Source organism: Artibeus jamaicensis, unplaced genomic scaffold, assembly GCF_021234435.1.
Source record: "Artibeus jamaicensis isolate MK-2021 breed Jamaican fruit bat unplaced genomic scaffold, CSHL_Jam_final contig_558, whole genome shotgun sequence".
NCBI classification, from domain to species: domain Eukaryota; kingdom Metazoa; phylum Chordata; class Mammalia; order Chiroptera; family Phyllostomidae; genus Artibeus; species Artibeus jamaicensis.
In genome coordinates, this window is record NW_026521886.1 from 1,566,308 (window position 1) to 1,584,340 (window position 18,033).

Sequence of the window (18,033 nt, forward strand, 5' to 3'; positions counted from 1 at the left end):
TTTATTAAGATTGTGTTTTGTGCTAAGCATTGCACTTAATATTTTACATGAATTTTCTGACTTATCTCAAACAACCTGGAAAAGCAGGCACTCTTCCTTTTTCCCTCTGTTTTACAAGTAAATGTACAACTTGAACGTGGTCACATTAAGTAACTCACACAGTCAATAAGTGGTGGAACCAAGACACAAACATGACCCAACTTCAGAACCTGAATTTTGAAAAGCAATATAATATTTCTTCAAATCAGATAATCTGTGCTTATCTAAAATGAAAGCAAATCCCTCAATAAAGGATTTTGCATCCTTAAGAACAAGCATTTCAGAGGCATTTATCTTGAGCTTTTTATGTCGTCCTGTTCTTTAATCTTGGTATTTATTTTGTATTTGCTTTAAAATGGAGAAAAAAATAAATGGACATTTTTCAATTTTACCCATTTATCCCTCTCCTCCCTGGATGGACTGCCCAGTCTATTCCCAGGCCTTCTGTTCAGTTCCAGCTCATCCCCTCCTCCTCTTCCTCTTCCACCTCAGTGGCCATCACTGAGGTCTCTATCTCATGAAACTCCATCATTCAGTTGTTCATTTTTCATTTATTGTTTCATGCATGTCAAATTTTGCTCCTTGAGTTGATTATGCAAGTTAATAACACAAATTAATTACTCTATGGAATCTAGGGTTGTGTGTTATCTTTGTTTTTCCTCACAAAGGTGATTACTGAAGGAAATTTTGTAAATATTAAGCAATTACTTGATTTTTTTAATACCAAGAATACTGAGGTGCTTTTGTTAGTCCTATAATGTCTAGTTACCTTTATGTTATATTGTTATCGGAATTTTATTGAAACAATCTGTGCTGCATTATATAGGTGTAGCATATTTTACCTATATGTATGGGTATTTTAAATAGATATATAATGAAAGTTATGAGAACATGTAAAATCTAGACTGCAAGGGTTGACGAATTTAAGAACCAATAAATTGGTTAACAATTTTATTTTGTTGTTTCAATAATGATGTTATTAAGCTATCTTTTTAGAGCTCCCTTGCATCTTTGGTATTTGCCTTAAAACTTTGGCATTATTCTGAAATAAAATATCATTGTTTATAAAAAAAGAAATGATAGGGTCATGAATAGAAGTTGGTAACTGTATTTTCATTTTATGAACTAATAGCTATAGGCTGTGTTTTACATGTGTTGTTTGAATCACATAATGGACATATTTTTAATTACTTGTAAACATATAATAATAGGGAGTTTCACTTAAAATATTTTTTTTCTTGAAAAAAAAAGACATAAACATTAAGCCCACATTTCCTGCAGATGAGGCACCTGCTCTCTGGTTTATCAGTTCTCATGTGGAACTGCTTCTCTCCTTCATATATTCCTTCTGACCTGAACAAGCATGACAATATATATACATATGGTTTCAGTTGGACAGAGGAAAAACAGAAACTACTAAATATGTATACCCTCCCCGCAACCTCCCACAGTACAAATTGGTTGAAACACGGTGCTAATGAGGCTATGAATTCAGCTGTAATTTTGTAAGACTCCACTTAGCCCAAGTAACTTACTATAAGCACATCTGTGAGCTTTGTGGGTTCAAATGAATTCATTTGGTATGAAGAGATGGGTGAAAACTACTATCATCAGTGGAAATATCATCTTAAATATGTGATTTACTGATCAAGAGTAGTATCATCTTTCCTATTTGAATGATAGTCCATTACAGGGGAAATATAGAGAAATATTATCAGTGATCATCATTGAAACCTATGTTGTATTAGAAATTCAGAAAGATCTTGGTGAAGTCTTCTCAGCCTATTGCAAATTAGGTTATATTTCTGTTATACAAAACTGTCATTTTGGCCTCAGTCATCAACTGGATTTGTCTTTGTAAATTTTGGCTGAGAACACATAGCTCTTAAATTGGTTTAGTTACTATGAAAAGCAGGTTACAATTTAGCTGTTGAACAAGTTATCTTCCATGTATCAGTTAGCTTTCATGGATAACAAACCATCCCCAAACTTAATGGCTTAGAATGATGAATCCGTATTGTTTGTCATAAGTTTGTGTGTTGGTTGGGTAGTTATCCTGGTTTTGTCTGGCTTGAGTGTGGATGGATGATCTAGGATGAGTTACTTTCATGCCTGTAGCTAGTGGATGGCTGGTCTTGAGTGGTAGCTGATCAGTGGGGAAAACTCATCTCTGTGCCATGTGGTCCTTCATTCTGCATTAAACTAGTCCAGGCTTCTTAACACAATAGTCTCAGGGTTCCAAAGAACAATAAGAGAAGGCACACTCTAATAAAAAAAATGCTTTCAAGCCTCTGCTTGTTGAACAGTTGCTGATGTCTCACTAGTCAAAGTGAGATATTAGTAATTGTCTCACTGTCAAGGGAAGAAGATAACTGCACTTTAATAACCTTTCATTCCCATATCAGCCTACATCATGGGAGGGTTCCAGGTGCTCCCCAAATGATTTCTCACTAGCTGATCCAGTAGTAATAATCACTAAAATAAAATTCTCTTCCAAAGAAATAATTGATTCTTTGTGAAATTTGCCTGTAAGTATTAAAGGAACTGCTTATGCCTGATATAGGTATCACTGTATTTATTGATAAAGTTTACTAAATCAAATTGTGTCCAGCAGGGCATAGGTCTAACATCATTTTCCCACCAGAGGCATAATATTGTTAAGTGAATAGTATATGTGGGCAGCTGAATATATATTCTCAATAGTAGGGTGACAATAGCATTAATAAGAAAAAAACTGAATGAACCTCATTTTTTTTCTTGCTTTCTCTTACCCAGCACGAAAAAGTTTTCATCGCTAAAGAAGATTCTTAGCACATTATCTATTGCAGTCGTTTTTGGGGTCACCTGGATCCTGGCATACTTCATGCTAACTGATAATGACAGCATCAGGATCATCTTCAGCTACATATTCTGCCTTTTGAACACTACTCAGGTATGGCGTGAATTAGTCTGAAAGGAGCAGACCCTGGTTCAAAGTTTTCTCCTTTTAAAACTTCCTGAAGGTCATTGCTTTGTACCTTTAGGAGAGTCTATTTTAATCCTTTGAGGGAAGTCAAAGGAAAGCTCTTTCTGACTTACCTAATATGTTCTTTCATGTGCTGAAGTGCCACAGAATAAGTTGCAATAAGGCTGCATCACGTTAGTCCCTGTTCTCTGAGCAGAAGAGATTTTGTCAGGCCTATAGCTCGGGAAATGCTTCTTTTCCCTTTCTCCCATGGAGCACGCTTCTCACAGCAGCTCCTCACTCTGGTTGTATGGGCAGTGTTACAGTTACTGCTGAAGTTGGATCCATGTGGGGTGGGCTGGATTTTTGCTTTCTTTTTAAAAAATTTTATAAAATTATGATCTTTTCTTTAAAAAATTTATCGAGGAATCATTGGAAATACTTGACAAATATCATATATATTAAGTGTACAATGTCATGATTTGATATACCTATACATTGTAGAATAAGCACCAAGATTATTAACATAATTAACAATCCACATCAGTTAACCTTATTTTTTATTTTTATTGTTCAATTACAATTGTCCTCATTCCCCCCCATTACCCTCCTCCACCCTACGCACCCCACCTCCCACATTCGATCCTGCCCACCCAGCATTGTGTTCATCCATGGGTCCTTTGTGCATGTTCCTTACGTAGTTAACTTTTTTGAGTCTGTGGTGAGAATGCTTAACTACTCAGCAACTTTCAAGTGTACAATATCATATTAGAGTCCCCATGCTCTACATCAGACCCTCAGAACTTATTCTCCTATAACTGAAAATGCGCACTCTTTGACCTACATTATCCCATTTCCCCTCCCACCAGCTCCTGGCAACTAGCATTCTACTCTTTTTTTTATGAAATTGGCTTTTTAAAAAAAGATTCACGTATAAGTGATACCATACATTATTTGTCATTCTCTCACTGACTTATTTCACTTATCATCATTGCCCTCCAGGCTCATTCATGTTGTTGCAAATGGTAGAATTTCCTTCTATTTTATGGCTGAATAGTAATCTATTATTTATATATGTATAATAAATATATATAATATAAATTTATAAACTTATTTATAAAATACATATCACACTTTCTTTTTTTTCATACTTACCTGAGGATAGGTCTATTGATTTTTTTATAATTTAATTAAATTTTTTTTTGTGAGGACCTTTTATTTTTTTATTATTTTTATTTTTTAAATATATTTTATTGATTATGCCATTATAGTTGTCCCATTTCCCCCTTCATTCCCCTCCACCCTGTGTGCACCTCTGCCCACATTCCCCCCTTTAGTTCATGTCCATGTGTCGTAAGTTCTTTAGATTCTATATTTCCCACACTACTCGCCCTCTCCCTGTCTATTTTCTCCCCACCATCTATGCTACTTATTCTCTGTACCTTCTCCCTCCTTCTCCTTCTCCCACTCCCCTGTTGCTAACCCTCCATGTGATCTTCATTTCTATGGTTCTGCTCCTGATCTACCTGTCCTCTTAGTTTGCTTTTGTTTTAGGTGTGGTTCTTAATAACTGTGAGTTTGCTGTCCTTTCACTGTTCATCTTTTTTATCTTCTTTTTCTAGGTAAGTCCCTTTAACATTTCATATAATAAGGGCTTGGTGATCATGAACTTCTTGAATTTGATCTTATCTGAGAAGCACTTTATCTGCCCTTCCATTCTAAATGAAAGCTTTGCTGGATAGAGCAATCTCGGATGTAGGTCTTTGGATTTCATGACTTGGAATAGTTCTTTCCAGCCCCTTCTTGCCTTAAGGTCTCTTTTGAGAAATCAGCTGACAGTCTGATGGGAACTCCTTTGTAGGTGACTGTCCCCTTAGCTCTTGCTGCTTCTAGGATTTGCTCCTTCATTTTAATCTTGGCTAATGTAATGATGATGTGCCTTGGTGTGTTCCTTCTTGAGTTCAACTTCTTTGGGACTCTCTGAACTTCCTGGACTTCCTGGAATTCTGTTTCCTTTGCCAGATTGGGGATGTTCTCCTTTATTATTTGTTCAAATAAATTTTCCACTTGTGGCTGTTCCTCTTCCTCTAGTGGTACCCCTATAATTCAGATGTTGGAACGTTTAAAGATGTCCTGAAGGTTCCTAAGCCTCTCCTCATTTTTTTGAATTCTTGTTTCCTCATCCTTTTCTGTTTGGTCATTTATTTCTTCCTTCTGGTCCACTCCTTTGATCTGAGTCCCAGTTTCCTTTCCATTACTATTGGTTTCCTGTGCCTTTCCATTTATTTCAATTAGTTTAGCCTTCATATGTTCCTCTAATTTGTGACTAAAATCAACCAGTTCTGTGAGCATCCTGATCAGCAGTGTTTTGAACTGTGCATCTGAAAGTTTGGCAATTTCTTGTTCACTTAGATTTATTGGCTCTGGGGCTCTGAGTTCTTCTTGAGCCATGTTTTGATCTGTTTGTGCCTGTTATGTATGAGGAGCGGAGCCTTAGTTATTCACCAGGGCGGGGCCACCCATGTCGCTTGTTTGTGATACTGTATGTGGAGGCAGGGTCACAGAGGGACAATGGCGGTTCCCTCTGCCACTTCCAGCAGCTGGGGCCTGCGCAGTCTGTCTCACTGCTAGCTCCCTCACTGGTTTATCTGCGTACGAATGTGTGACCACGATCAGCCCTCAGTGGGTCCACCGCCTTCTCCACACCTGGGATCTGCCCACGGCTGCTGGCATACCTGGGTCTCGAGCCGGGTAGGTCCGGTGGATCTTTCCTGCCTGACCCCGCTCTGCTGCTGACTCTGCCCCTCTTACCGGTTTGGCTGAAGGGTTCATTGTTGTCAGACTTTCATGTAGTTCAATTTTCTGTGGTTTGGCTGTGTTTTTGTTGCTAAAACTTTGTTGTTTTTAAACTTAGTTGTGTGAGAAGGCACAGTGCTTCCACCTACGCCTCCTTCTTGGCGGAAGTCCCCGTACAGCTTTTGTTTTTAAATTTTAGTCATGTCAGGTACATAAAAAAATACTGATTTCTGGGCAGCCTCACCTCTCAGTCAGTCTACAGGGTAAGAACTAGGAATTTTCACTTTAAACAAATGCCCCAGGTGATTTCTATGTATGTAAAAGTGTATGAATAACTAGTTTAGTTTACATGTAAGGCTCCTTCTAGATTTACAATGCTCTAATGCTAATAAACATTTGTTTGTGCTTTAAATATTACTTAATAAGCACAGTTTGATCTTTGTGCTAATGATAATTACTTTGACCCATACTTTTTTGTTGTTGTTTCCAATAACATCTTTGAAATTTTAGGGAGCAGAAATATTGGCATTCCACTCAGACAGAGTTTCAAGGATAGTGTCTTCATGGATGCTTTTTAGTCCAGGTCTTTTCCTAATTATTGTCCAACCAAAAATTCTATCCACCATTGTCTTTGACTTAGAATTTCAATTATGGAAAAGTCAGATGATATGGTATACCCCACAGAGAACAGCTTTTCTAGAGAATAGATTTCTCATGTTCCCAAAATAATTTCCCCTCCCATGAATAATCAGGATGGCCAATGACCGCTTTTGTCCTTCTGAAACCTTTATAGTCCCCAAGCACACCTCCTTGTGTCATCAAGGCTGTCTTCAGATGAGTTACATACCACCTGTTGGTTGACAGTCAAGTTAATCTTCCTGCCTTTGTGCAGCGAACTAATCTATCTCTTGCCAATAAGTATTGATTCTTAGTCAAACTCTCAGAGTCTTTTGATTATCTTACCACAGCACCAGAAATAAATCCTTATAAAGCTTGGGGTCATATAGGTGCCAAACTGGGAGACATCCATGGATATTTATTTTTAATTACTTTTTATTTTGAAATAATTTAATACAAGTTGCAAAAATAGTACAGGGCTCCCATGTACTCTTTGTCCAGCTTTCCCTAATGATAATACCTTGTATAACCCCAGTATATTGTCCAAATCAAGAAACAGACATAGGCACAATACCGTCTACTCAACTACAGATACTACTTAATTTATTAAGTTTGAGGGGTTGTGAGTAACGAGAAAAAGGCAGGTGGCAGGGTGAAATGAGATCTATTTCCTGAACCCTGGCTGGTGTGGCTCAGTGAACTGAGCGCCAGCCTGTGCACCAAAAGGTCCCTGGTTTAATTCCCTGTCAGTGCAAGTGCCTGAGTTGCAGGCCAGGTTCCCAGTAGGGGGCATGCAAAAGGCAATGGCACATTGACGTTTCTCTCTCTCTCTCTTTCTCCCTCCCTTCTCCTCTCTCTGTAAAAATAAATAAAATCTTTAAAAAAAAATCTATTCCCTGATTCTGTTCTAACATTAAGAATTTTTTTCTGTCTGCCAGGGATTGCAAATTTTTATCTTCTACACTGTGAGAACGTCCATTTTCCAGAATGAAGCTTCCAAAGTGTTGAAGTCACTGTCATCATCCGCCAGAAGAGTGAAGTTGATGCCATCAGTACCCTTGCCGCTGAGGCTGCGTGTGAGGGTGTATAGCATGCTCAGGGCATGGCCAACCCTACAAGAACACTTCAGGCTGCTGGATCCAACTGTGGTTACGGAGGAGGAAACGACACTCTCTGGGAGTGACCAAACAGAAGCCCCGACACAGTAAAACTGTTGCCTTTTGTGGTCCTTTGTAGTCAGCCTGTGTGAGTTTTGCTTTTTCTATTTCCTTCCTTTAGTAGCCAGTCTTTCCAGAAAGTCACCCTCAATATATTTCACTCAAAGTTAAAAATCAGGTAAAACCTGTTGTTTATTATCATCAGGGATAATGGATCTGGTAGTTTTTCTATTATTCAACAGATTTCTTATCTAAATGAGCTGAAGAATTCCACCAAGCCCACAGAGAGGTGGAATTCTAAGTTTTTAGATGTTTCATCACTATGTTGTACACCTCAACCTATTAAGTTTCAAGAAGAAGGGGGGCCACAAGTTTACACATGAAGAAGTGTCATCTTCTTCTCAAAAAAAATTCAGTTGTTTGGGTAGACCACATTTCACTTATGCATTCACCAGTTTATGGGCATTCGGTCATTCCTGGGTTTTGAAAACTATGAATAAAAGTGATATAAACACTATTATACTACGTCTTCATGTAGACATGTGTTTTCTTTTGAAATACCTAGTAGAATTGTTGCATCATAGGGTAAATATACCTATTTAACTTGGTAAGAAACCGCTGAACAGTTTTTCAACGTGGTTGTATCATTTTATACTACCAACAGCAACATACAAACTTTAGAGATAGTTTTAAAGTCCTGACTTGTGAATAACTTCAAAATGTAGAAGTAGAATATAAATCCCTTTTTTAAGATACTGATTGTGTTTCTAAAACAATCCCACTTAAAAGATCTTTTGTTTTATTTATTTATTTTTATTTTAATTTTTTTATAATATTAAATTTTATTTAGTTACTTTTCAAGTACATTTTTTTTTTATCTATTTCTCCCATCCCACCCCACCCCCCCGCCCGGTCTGCCCCCCTCCCTCCCATTCCGCCCCCCCCCAGTCCTCATCTCTGTGTCTTTCATACTTGTTCCTCAAAATCCCTCCCCCCTTTTCCCCTTAAGTTCCCTTCCCTCTCCCCTCTGGTCGCTGCCCACTTGTTCTCTATTTCAGTGTCTTTGTTTTTATTCTGTTTGCTTGTTTGTTTTATTCTTTAGCTTCCTGTCAAAGGTGAGATCATATGGTATTTGTCTTTCAATGCCTGGCCTATTTCACTCAGCATAATGCTTTCCAGTTCCATCCATGTTGTTGCAAAAGGTAGTAGCTCCTTCTTTCTCTCTGCTGCATAGAATTCCATTGTGTATATGTACCACAATTTTTGGATCCATTCATTTACTGATGGGCACCTAGGTTGCTTCCAACTCTTGGCTATTGTAAATTGTGCTGCTATGAACATTGTGGTGCATAGGTTCTTTGAAATTGATGTTTTAGGATTCTTGGGGTATAATCCTAGCAGTGGAATTGCTGGGTCAAAAGGCAGGTCAATTTTTATTTTTCTGAGAAAATTCCATACTGTTTTCCATAATGGTTGTACCAGTCTGCACTCCCACCAACAGTGAACTAAGGTCCCCTTTTCCCCACACCCTCTCCAACATTTGTTGTTTGTTGCTTTGTAGATCTTTTGTTTTAAACAAAGAAGAGGGAAAAATAAAAGCAGAGTGGTATGATCTAATGCTCCTATCTCTTTTGAACTGTATTTCCCAGGGACCTATAGTCCAATTTTTATCTTCCTTCAGTAGAGCTTTGTTACACGTGGAAGTGTGACATTGATAATTTGCTGAACTTTGACATAAGCTGCTATGAAACTGTGATATAACAGTAGAGACCTTCTGAACCTTTGCACTGACAAAAAAAAACCAAATGTATTTTTTCCAGGTACAGTACTTGCCAGGCAGATTAGGAAGTGTTTGGGATGGGGAATTGTGGACCTAACTATGAGTTACGTGACTTGAGGGAAGACATTGGCATCTCTGGGCATAAGCCTGAGGCTCTACCTTTGTAAAGGCATGGGCAAGACTGGTGAAGAATTTAGAGTTCAAATTCTGTGACTCTAACTGCAGGCTTAAATTATTTTTAAATGAACTTAAAACACTTTTCCCACCTAAGTATTACACGTGTATATTTTTCTTAAAAAGAAAAAATAAATGAAAAAGAACACTCTGGATAGAGCCAAAGTTCCCTTTGACCATTTTCTGCCAAACCCAGGCTCTTCCTCTCCCCTTCCTTCCTTCTCTTCCCACAGTTAACTATCGTAATAAGTTCGGTGTGTATCCTTCCGTATTTTAAGAGATAGATATACACAGAATTATATACCCATAGGAATTTAGTCATGTGTGTTTTCTTCTTTTTTTAAAAAAAAATAAATGATACACAGAACTAAATCAGTAGATCCCAAGACCACTTCAAGGTTCAATAATTCAGTAAGATAACTTACAGGATTCAGCACAGTTGTATTCACTGTGCTGCAAAACAACATAAAACAAAATCAGTGAAGGAAAAACTCACAGGGCATGGAGAAAAGTCTGGACAAGCTTCTGGAAGTCGCAGTGCAGTCACACAGGATGTGCTCCGTGGTTCCAACAATGAACTGTGTCTGTGCACATGAAATGCTGTCTGCCAGGGATGCTCACTGGAAACTCAGTGCCCAGGTGTTTCCTTCGGGGCTGCTCACAAAGACACGCTCTGCCCGGCATGTACCAGAATCCCAGAAGGCAACCAGGTGTGCAGCAACCACATTATTTATACAAACAGTTTAGGCACAATGCAACATTGTTATCAAAGAATATTGGGAATGCTTCTAAAATCCTAGTTCCTGGATACCAGCTGTGGGCCAACCTTCTAAACCGGTCTATCTAAGTATCACAGTCTCAGGATGCTATGTTAACTCTTTTCTGCACAGTTAACAAAATGTGGGAGCAACTTTGCCCACAACTCCCCCCATCTGCCACGGATGAAAATGAAACTGCCGAGACATGATCTGCTTGGGGAGGAGAGGTGGTCAGTCTCTCAGAGGAGAAGGACCAAGAGCCTCTTCTTCAATGACTTTTATTGGGTTGTAACACACAGGAATACAGGTAAGGCTCATCAATCAATGTCAGGTGGCAAGGATCAAACAGTAGATAACATTTCAAAGAAATCTGAGAGCTTAGTCTGAGTCAGGGTCTGTCAGGTAAGGGGTTGCAAAAACTTTGGGAGACATACTCATTTCCTGCTCAGACCCATATCATATGAATGAAAGAACTTTTAGCAAAGCAGGCTTCACAGGACTTTAGGAAGTCTTTCTTATGCCCAATCACTCCAGAACTTGCTCTAGCCGGCAAAGGGATGCACAGTCATAGGTTTTCAGGTTTAAGTGGATTAGAGCCTGGAAGCACTTCTCCCAGATGGAAATGGGGACTCAGGCTATGTCAGAATATCCGGGGGGCGAGGGTTCATCACTCCCTCTTTGTTGCAGTCCCCCCGAGTCCTTCCTTGAGGGCCTCCCAAGTGATCACGTCTGGCTTGGGTTGCCCCCCCCCCCCCGAGGGGTCTTACCCATCTCTGACTAACTGACCACGCATTGGGGGCAGAGGATGAAGCAGAAGCAGCATTGCTGCCAGAGACAGGCTTTGTCTCCTTAGTGGCTCAGATTCCGGAGGTCGCTCACTCAGCCTTAGCCATGGGGGGCAGTTACAACTCCTGAAACCAGGCAGAGCCATTGACCAACAACAAAACCTTCTGACACTTGCTTTTTTCAGTCCATAAAATGTTTTTGGGATCTAATTACATGTGTATGAGCGTATGTTTTTCATTACGCTATAGTCTTTTACTTGAAAATCATACATTAATGAGTATCTGTGCAAATGTTACCCTAGAAATAGATTTGCTGAATCATATAGGGTTGGGTATTTTAGATATTGATAAGTATTACCACAACACCCCTTTGTATCAATTTACACCCACAACAAAAAGTATGTCTATTTTGCCATATCCTTTTCTATAAAGTATTATGACTTTTTGATTTTTATCAAAGTGGTATGTGAAAATGATATATTGTGGTTTTACTTTACACCTTTTATTATCAGTGAGTTTTTCTTCATTGAAATGGCTTCCTGAGAATGCCTTGTTTAATGATGCATCTCCATGGCAGGACAAAGGCAGGATCATCGGCATGAATGTTAGATTAGAGGTTTGAAAGCCTCGAGCACCAGAGTTTGATTTGACATGTATGATTTCTAGAATCTGACATTTAGGTCTCCTAAAAGAGTGGGAAAAAGCTACTCTTTTTTTACTCATTTATTCATAGCTAGTGTATTTTTTAAATTTTATTTTTCAATTATGGTTGACATTCCATATTATTTTGTATTAGTTTAGGTGTATAGCATAGTGGTTAGGCAATCATATGATTTTTTAAATAGTTTTATTTAGTTATTTTTCAAGTACAGTTTTTTGTCTATTTCTCCCATCCCAACCTCCCCCACCCTGTGCTCCCACCTCCCTCCCATTTCCACCCCCCTTAGTTCTCACCCCTGTGTCCTTCATATTTGTTCCTTCAAATCCCTCCCCCTTTTTCCCCCTTAAATTCCCTTCCCTCTCCCCTCTGGTCACTGTCCCCTTGTCCTCTATTTCAGTGTCTTTGTTTTTATTCTGCTTGCTTGCTTGTTTTGTTGTTTAGCTTCCTGTTAAAGGTGAGATCATATGGTATTTGTCTTTCACCTCCTGGCCTATTTCACTCAGCATAATGCTTTCCAGTTCCATCCATGCTGTTCATATGATTTTAAAAGTGATCCCCCGATACTTGAAATACCCACTTGACACCATACTCAGTTGTTACAACGTTATTGACCACATTCCCTATGCTATTCTTTACATCCCCATAACTATTTTGTAACTACCAATTAGTATTTCTTAATCCTGTGACCTTTTTCACCCAGCCCCAGAATCCCCCTCCCCTCTGGCAGCCATGAGCATGTTTATTAAGTTACTCTTAAACCCAATGAACAGCTGGGAGATGTCCTTGCATATCTTGTGGCATTAGTCTTTCACAAGTGCACCGAGGACACTCGGCACTGGTTCCAGGATATATAAATGAGAAAAGGCAAACAATTCCAAATTACTCAGAGATAAAATCCTATACTATTGGTGAAGCAGGATAGTAAGAAGCTAGGGAAATTCTTTGACAAGTGACATAAAGGGAACTGAGACAAAACAATTAAACAGGCCGAACAATTGAAGCAATTCAGTCAGCTAGTGAATCACAGGGTTTTATCTTCCCTAACCAAGGACACTTAGGAGCAAATGGTTTACACAGTCCAGTCTTTCCCAGGAAGACTGGCCTCAGTCCCGGTCCCTCTGCAATGATGTTCTTCAAAAATCAAACTAACCTAGCCAAAGAACACATGTGAATGACCCATGGACGTGGACAACAGGGTAGGATTGAGTGTGGGAGCAGGGGGAGGGCTGGGCAGAGGAGGGGAAAGCGGGAAAAACTGGGACAACTGTAAAGAACAATAAAATATTTAATGCAAATAAAAAATAAAAAACCTAACCAGGCAATGACCCTATATGCACATTTTGATGAATTAAAGTATCAAAGGACATGCCTTGAAACCTAATGAATATTCTGTTAAGACCCTTCCCTAAGACTGCCCCTAGGATTCCCACAGGCCAAAGCAAGATAAAAAGCCTCAAGACAAAGGGCACAAGACATAATTTTGTGCTTTTACTAGAGCACGCCCACACCTTGCATCTCTGCTCTTTTTCCTGAACTCTAAGGGATCCCATGAGACTTGCAGCTGTGAGCTCCCCCTTGGGAAGGGGTTGTGTTATAGTCTTTCCCATAAGTCAGCTGGCGACTGCTTGGCGAACTGCCTACAGAGCAACCTGGCACCTAGAAATAGACAAGAGTCACACCAGCTAACTATGCTATTCATTCAGCTTTTATGGAATGCAGGTTCACTCAAGGTAGAACATCAACATGCTTCAATATCCTACTCACACTCTAACAATCTAGGAGGAATACAACCCACAGCAGTAAATGGGGGGTAACGAACCCCAGTCTCAGCCTATGGAGACAGCACAGTGGGAGTCAGGAGAACAATGGGCAGTGGCAACTTGACCTGGGCTTACTCTCTGAACCTGTCTCCAAGGCCCCCTTTTTCTCTGATTTTCCAGTGAGCTACAGCCACCCCGCCTTGGCTCACTTCTGTCACAGTGACTTTCAGTTCTCAGTAAGACAAAGCAGCTCTGCCTAGGCTCTCTCCTGTTGCTTCTTTACCCTTAAGCCCTTCCTTTGTTTCACTGTCCCCAGCTTTAATAAGCAGACTCTCAAAATCACCTGGACACATGTTGTGAAATCTTCCCTGCATGAAGTCCAGAACCTGCAGGCTACTGGCTGGCCCAAGGCGGAACAGCTCCTGCCCAGAACCTGCCTGGTAACATTGGGAGCCAGGAACTCATCAGTGATGGCTGCTCCCTGTTTCTGGATGGCCCTACCAGTTCTCATTCTTTCATTCAATAAACATGTATTAAATACCTAGGCGGGGGGGCTAACTTCCAGGGTTATACTAGAGGAAGAACTATCTTCAAGGAGAAATTTCTCTATACAGAGGTTGGACATAGAACCCCCTGGTAAGGCAAAAACATTTTAGTATCTCAATGGAGGTGCAACTGATAGGGCAGACTGAAGTGCTTTGCGAATGACTCACTCAAAGATGCATAGTAAGAATATAGTTTTTTCCTTTATTAACTCTGCATGGGGTGGCAGCTTCTTTTGTTTATAAGAACAGATCTTCCTGTTTGGCCAATGCTGGGGAGGCTTATCTGACCAACTGACCTCTATTTGGTTCTAGTAAGTTTCCCCTTCTGTTCGGTGTTTGCTCTTTTAGCTGACTGCCACCACAGCCACAACAGAGCTGTTCTGAAGAGGGATATAACTTCTTTGAGATTCTCACCCCAGGAGAAACTTACATCCTTTCTCTGTCTCCCCTGAGGGTAGCTCAGGTGATTGAAATTTTCAGAATGACTTATACTAAATACTAAAGGAGACAATGAAACACAAGTTTCATCCAACTTGTTTACGAGGCTCATAGTTTTTGTTCCATTTTCTGTCTACTCTGCAAACCTCCTTTCTTCATTCTTAGTGTTCCAGAAAACAGCTCAGCCACTTTCGGGTGTACGGAGTGGAAGTTTATTACGTGCATGGACCCAGAGGAGTCAGTTTCCAAATTCTGGGCACTCAGCAGTGGGGGAGCAGTTATTTTTATAGAGCAAGGGAGGCCCGTCCTTTGGACCCCTACTTCTGGCGTGAAAACAAGAGGCAGTTACAGAAGCAGAGAGCAGAGTGTTATCTCTGGTATGTAGGCGATAAGCAGTCCAGAGAAGCCAAAAGAGGCTTTAGGCTTCTTTGGGCCAAAACAAGCCACCGGGCTGCAAAAACAAGTGGGCTGCAAAAACAAATCACTCTCTAGTCACTGTGTCTTAAAATAGCTATCAATTTCCCCCAACACTCCCCTCTTTGATGCTTGACAGCACTGTTAGCTGGTCTAGCATCACTATAAGGCTGGCCTATAAATCTTGGGGTATCTTCTAATAATGATGTCTCTGGAGGGACAGGATCTTGGTGGTTGTCTTGTGAGTCACTGTGGCCTCTAGACTCTGGTCCATAGTACACAGGGGCCAAAACTCAGGCCTGAGAAAATGATGATTAGGGGTCCCAGGGAGGGGGGCAAATAGTGGAGCTGGGCTTGATGGTTTAGTCCCCATTTCTGTTTCTTTCTGGTGGCGGTTTATATTCTCTCTGATTTCTTTAACTGTCTTTGCTATGATCTCTGACTGGTTTACATAGTAGCAACATCCCTCTCCTAGGAACGTACAGGTGCCCCCTTTCTCTGGATTCAGAGCATTAATGAGGTTTCTTTCCTCATCATTTTTCTCCTCCTGTGATTTATTATTAGGGAGGGGTTCTGAGATTCCTTTCTCTTTCTGGAATCATATACAGGACAATGGAGGAAGGTCTCATCTTTTTATAACTACTTCCAGCTGTGCCTACAGGTTCATTTTTAGCCATCTTTCATTAAAGCAACCTTCGTTCCTTCCCTGGAAAGGCTGGCTGGAACCACACAACCAACCAAAGTACCCGGATTTTCTTATGGGCTTTCGCTAGCTTCACAGGTCAATCCCAGTTCCTCTGAGCTTTCTGGTAACTACCAGATCCCATACATGCCTCCTTCAGGTGTGACATTCCAGTCAAAGTCCTGGTTAACAAAACCACTATTAATGACTGGTCCTATTGGTTTTATGCAAAGAGACCTTACGTCATCATTCATTCCTTTATAGTGCCAAATTCTGGAGGGATCAGGTAGGGAGAAAAACACAAAGCTTGAAGGAGAATCTTTCTCCTTCTAATATCCATCAAGATGCATCTCCATGCCTTATACCTTCTATAACTAACACCACATAATTTCTTTCCGAAACTTTCACATTTCCATTTATTGTTATAACTTCCCACAGACTTTCTGCAATATTCACAAACCTTCTACAGTCTTTTTACCTATCCAGATTTATCCATAATTCACTTTTAATCCCTGTTCCTTTCCCACACTGGGAAGGACTGTACTTAAACTCAGTATCTGGCAGCTAAATGTGCTTAGCATTATAGACATCTTCTACTAAAAGTCTCTAGATTCTCAGGGACATTTTTCACCTTTCTGAAGCTTAGACCTTGCAAACACCCTATAAATCAGATGGTCAGCCTCGGACCTCAGTTCATGACTTTCAAAACTAGAGCCATTCCTATCAAAACCAGTTACACAGAGAACCTGACTGCTGCAGTGTCCACACAGCAGCAGCATGCAGCTCATAATCTGAAAAGAAGCCTTAGCCAGTTCCAAGATGGCGACACCCATGAACGCTCTGTCCTCCAGGGTGGGGCATTCACGTGGCTCATCCATTTTACCCAAAATGGCAGGCAGCACCCTGACTCTGGTTCCACCCAGCTGCGTTGGCAGCCCTGAGGCTCTGGCTCCAGTCTCCAGAGCGAAGGAGGCCCCAGAGGCCCCCGAAGCCCCTGGTGCAGCAGTGAGCAGAGCCCACTCGCAGAGGCTGCGAATCTGTGGTGGAAATTTCTTCCACTTGCAGGGTGGGGAGAAGCCATAGTGGGCCTCACCTCCCCAGAAGGCAACGTCACCACAGGAGCCCCTGCTGTCTGAGGTCCCCCCATCCATTCTGAGGATGGGAGGAGGCCCACCAAAGACCACCCTACACAGGGCACAGCCCAAAGAGCTAGGAGCACTCCCAACCCCAAGCAGCGCCAGCAGCAGCAAATCAGTCCAGCCTCCTGGTGGAACCCAGCCAGAGCTTCCCCGAGAGTCTGGTCCACAAGCTCCACCCTTCCTGAGCTCTGGGGTCAGCACGCAGTGTGCTCACCCTGCCCCGACCTGCGCCCCTTCTTCAAGGACGCCCAGCACGCTGTCCCGGCCAGCAGCTCGAACAGCTGTCAAGGGCCCTCCCAGCACCCGTCCCAGGTCGGTGTGGTGGTAAGGAGGCCACCCATACACTGCAGCAACACTGGGTCAGTCTCCCTCCCGGTGAACGACTCCAGATCTCTGGCCAGGGCCCCTCTGAGGGGAGTGGGAGGGCCTCTGAAGCCCTGTGGCAGTCTGGTCTGGGTCTAAGACAGCTAGGCTGAGGACTATAGGCACCTATAACCATGGTCTTTGTCACCTGCCAGTGGGCTTTTTCTTTTTCCTTTTCAGAGCAGATACAGAGCAAAATCCAAAACACAGAGTTCTGAAACAATACACAGGTAGAGGCATTCTGTTGCACCAATGTGTCCACTGGTGCCTCGCAGAGACATGCTCTTTCAGGCCCAGTCTCACGGCAGAGACATGGTGTTTTGCCTCAGGCTGAAGCCCCCCTTATTTGGGTGCCAGGTGGCAAAGGCATTCTCCCCAACCAGCTACAGGTGACCTTCCCTAGGTCTTACAATACAGGTTTCTGATCAGAAACAGAACCACATGCGAGAAAGTTGCTCTTTTCCCATGAAATCAGAAAACAAGTAGGTGAGATTTCCTTCACTCCAGGTTTAAAACTTTCACATTTTTAATATATATTTCTACTTATCTAGATTTATCTATCTTTTTTTTTCACTCTTGGTTCCTCTGCTTAGGCAGTCCGGTGGTTCCCTGTTCCAGGGAAGTATGTGGTTTCTTAAAGGACCCACTGCCAGGGCCACCAGCGCGGACCCAGGAGGTCTTCACAGCTTGCTCCTGGCTCAATCAAGGAGGCTTGGCTGGGGTAGTCCTGCTTGTCTCCTTGGCGACCCGTTTAGCAGGACCAGGTGCAGGGGGTCATGTGGGCCTCCGCTGCCTCCAGTCCCTCCAGCGGGCGGGGGGGGGGGGGTCACTCTGGCTCCATAGGTTTTTCACCCGTGGAGCCACAAACACAGTCACTCCTACAAACACACAGACAAACATCCAAGAGTTTATACAGTCCTGCCCGAGTACGACTGCCCAGGTGGGGATACGTTTCCCCTTCCAGATGGCCAATTAATTAG

At 41.6% G+C, this 18,033-nt stretch overlaps 1 protein-coding gene and 1 long non-coding RNA gene across 2 annotated transcripts in view; one reads left to right on the top strand and one right to left on the bottom strand.

The window, feature by feature from the left end:
• ADGRG7 (adhesion G protein-coupled receptor G7) overlaps positions 1-8,028 on the top strand; it is a 68,051-nt gene extending 60,023 nt beyond the window's left edge. Inside the window, exons 15-16 of the mRNA XM_037160850.2 lie at positions 2,815-2,971; positions 7,336-8,028. Coding sequence (XP_037016745.2) covers positions 2,815-2,971; positions 7,336-7,605 — 427 coding nt within the window. The 3' untranslated portion in view covers positions 7,606-8,028. The remainder of the gene's footprint in view (positions 1-2,814; positions 2,972-7,335) is intronic.
• The window catches only part of LOC128628165 (uncharacterized), a 30,165-nt gene that overhangs the window by 11,659 nt on the left and 473 nt on the right, over positions 1-18,033 (bottom strand). The gene's annotated exons all lie outside the window — the stretch shown is intronic.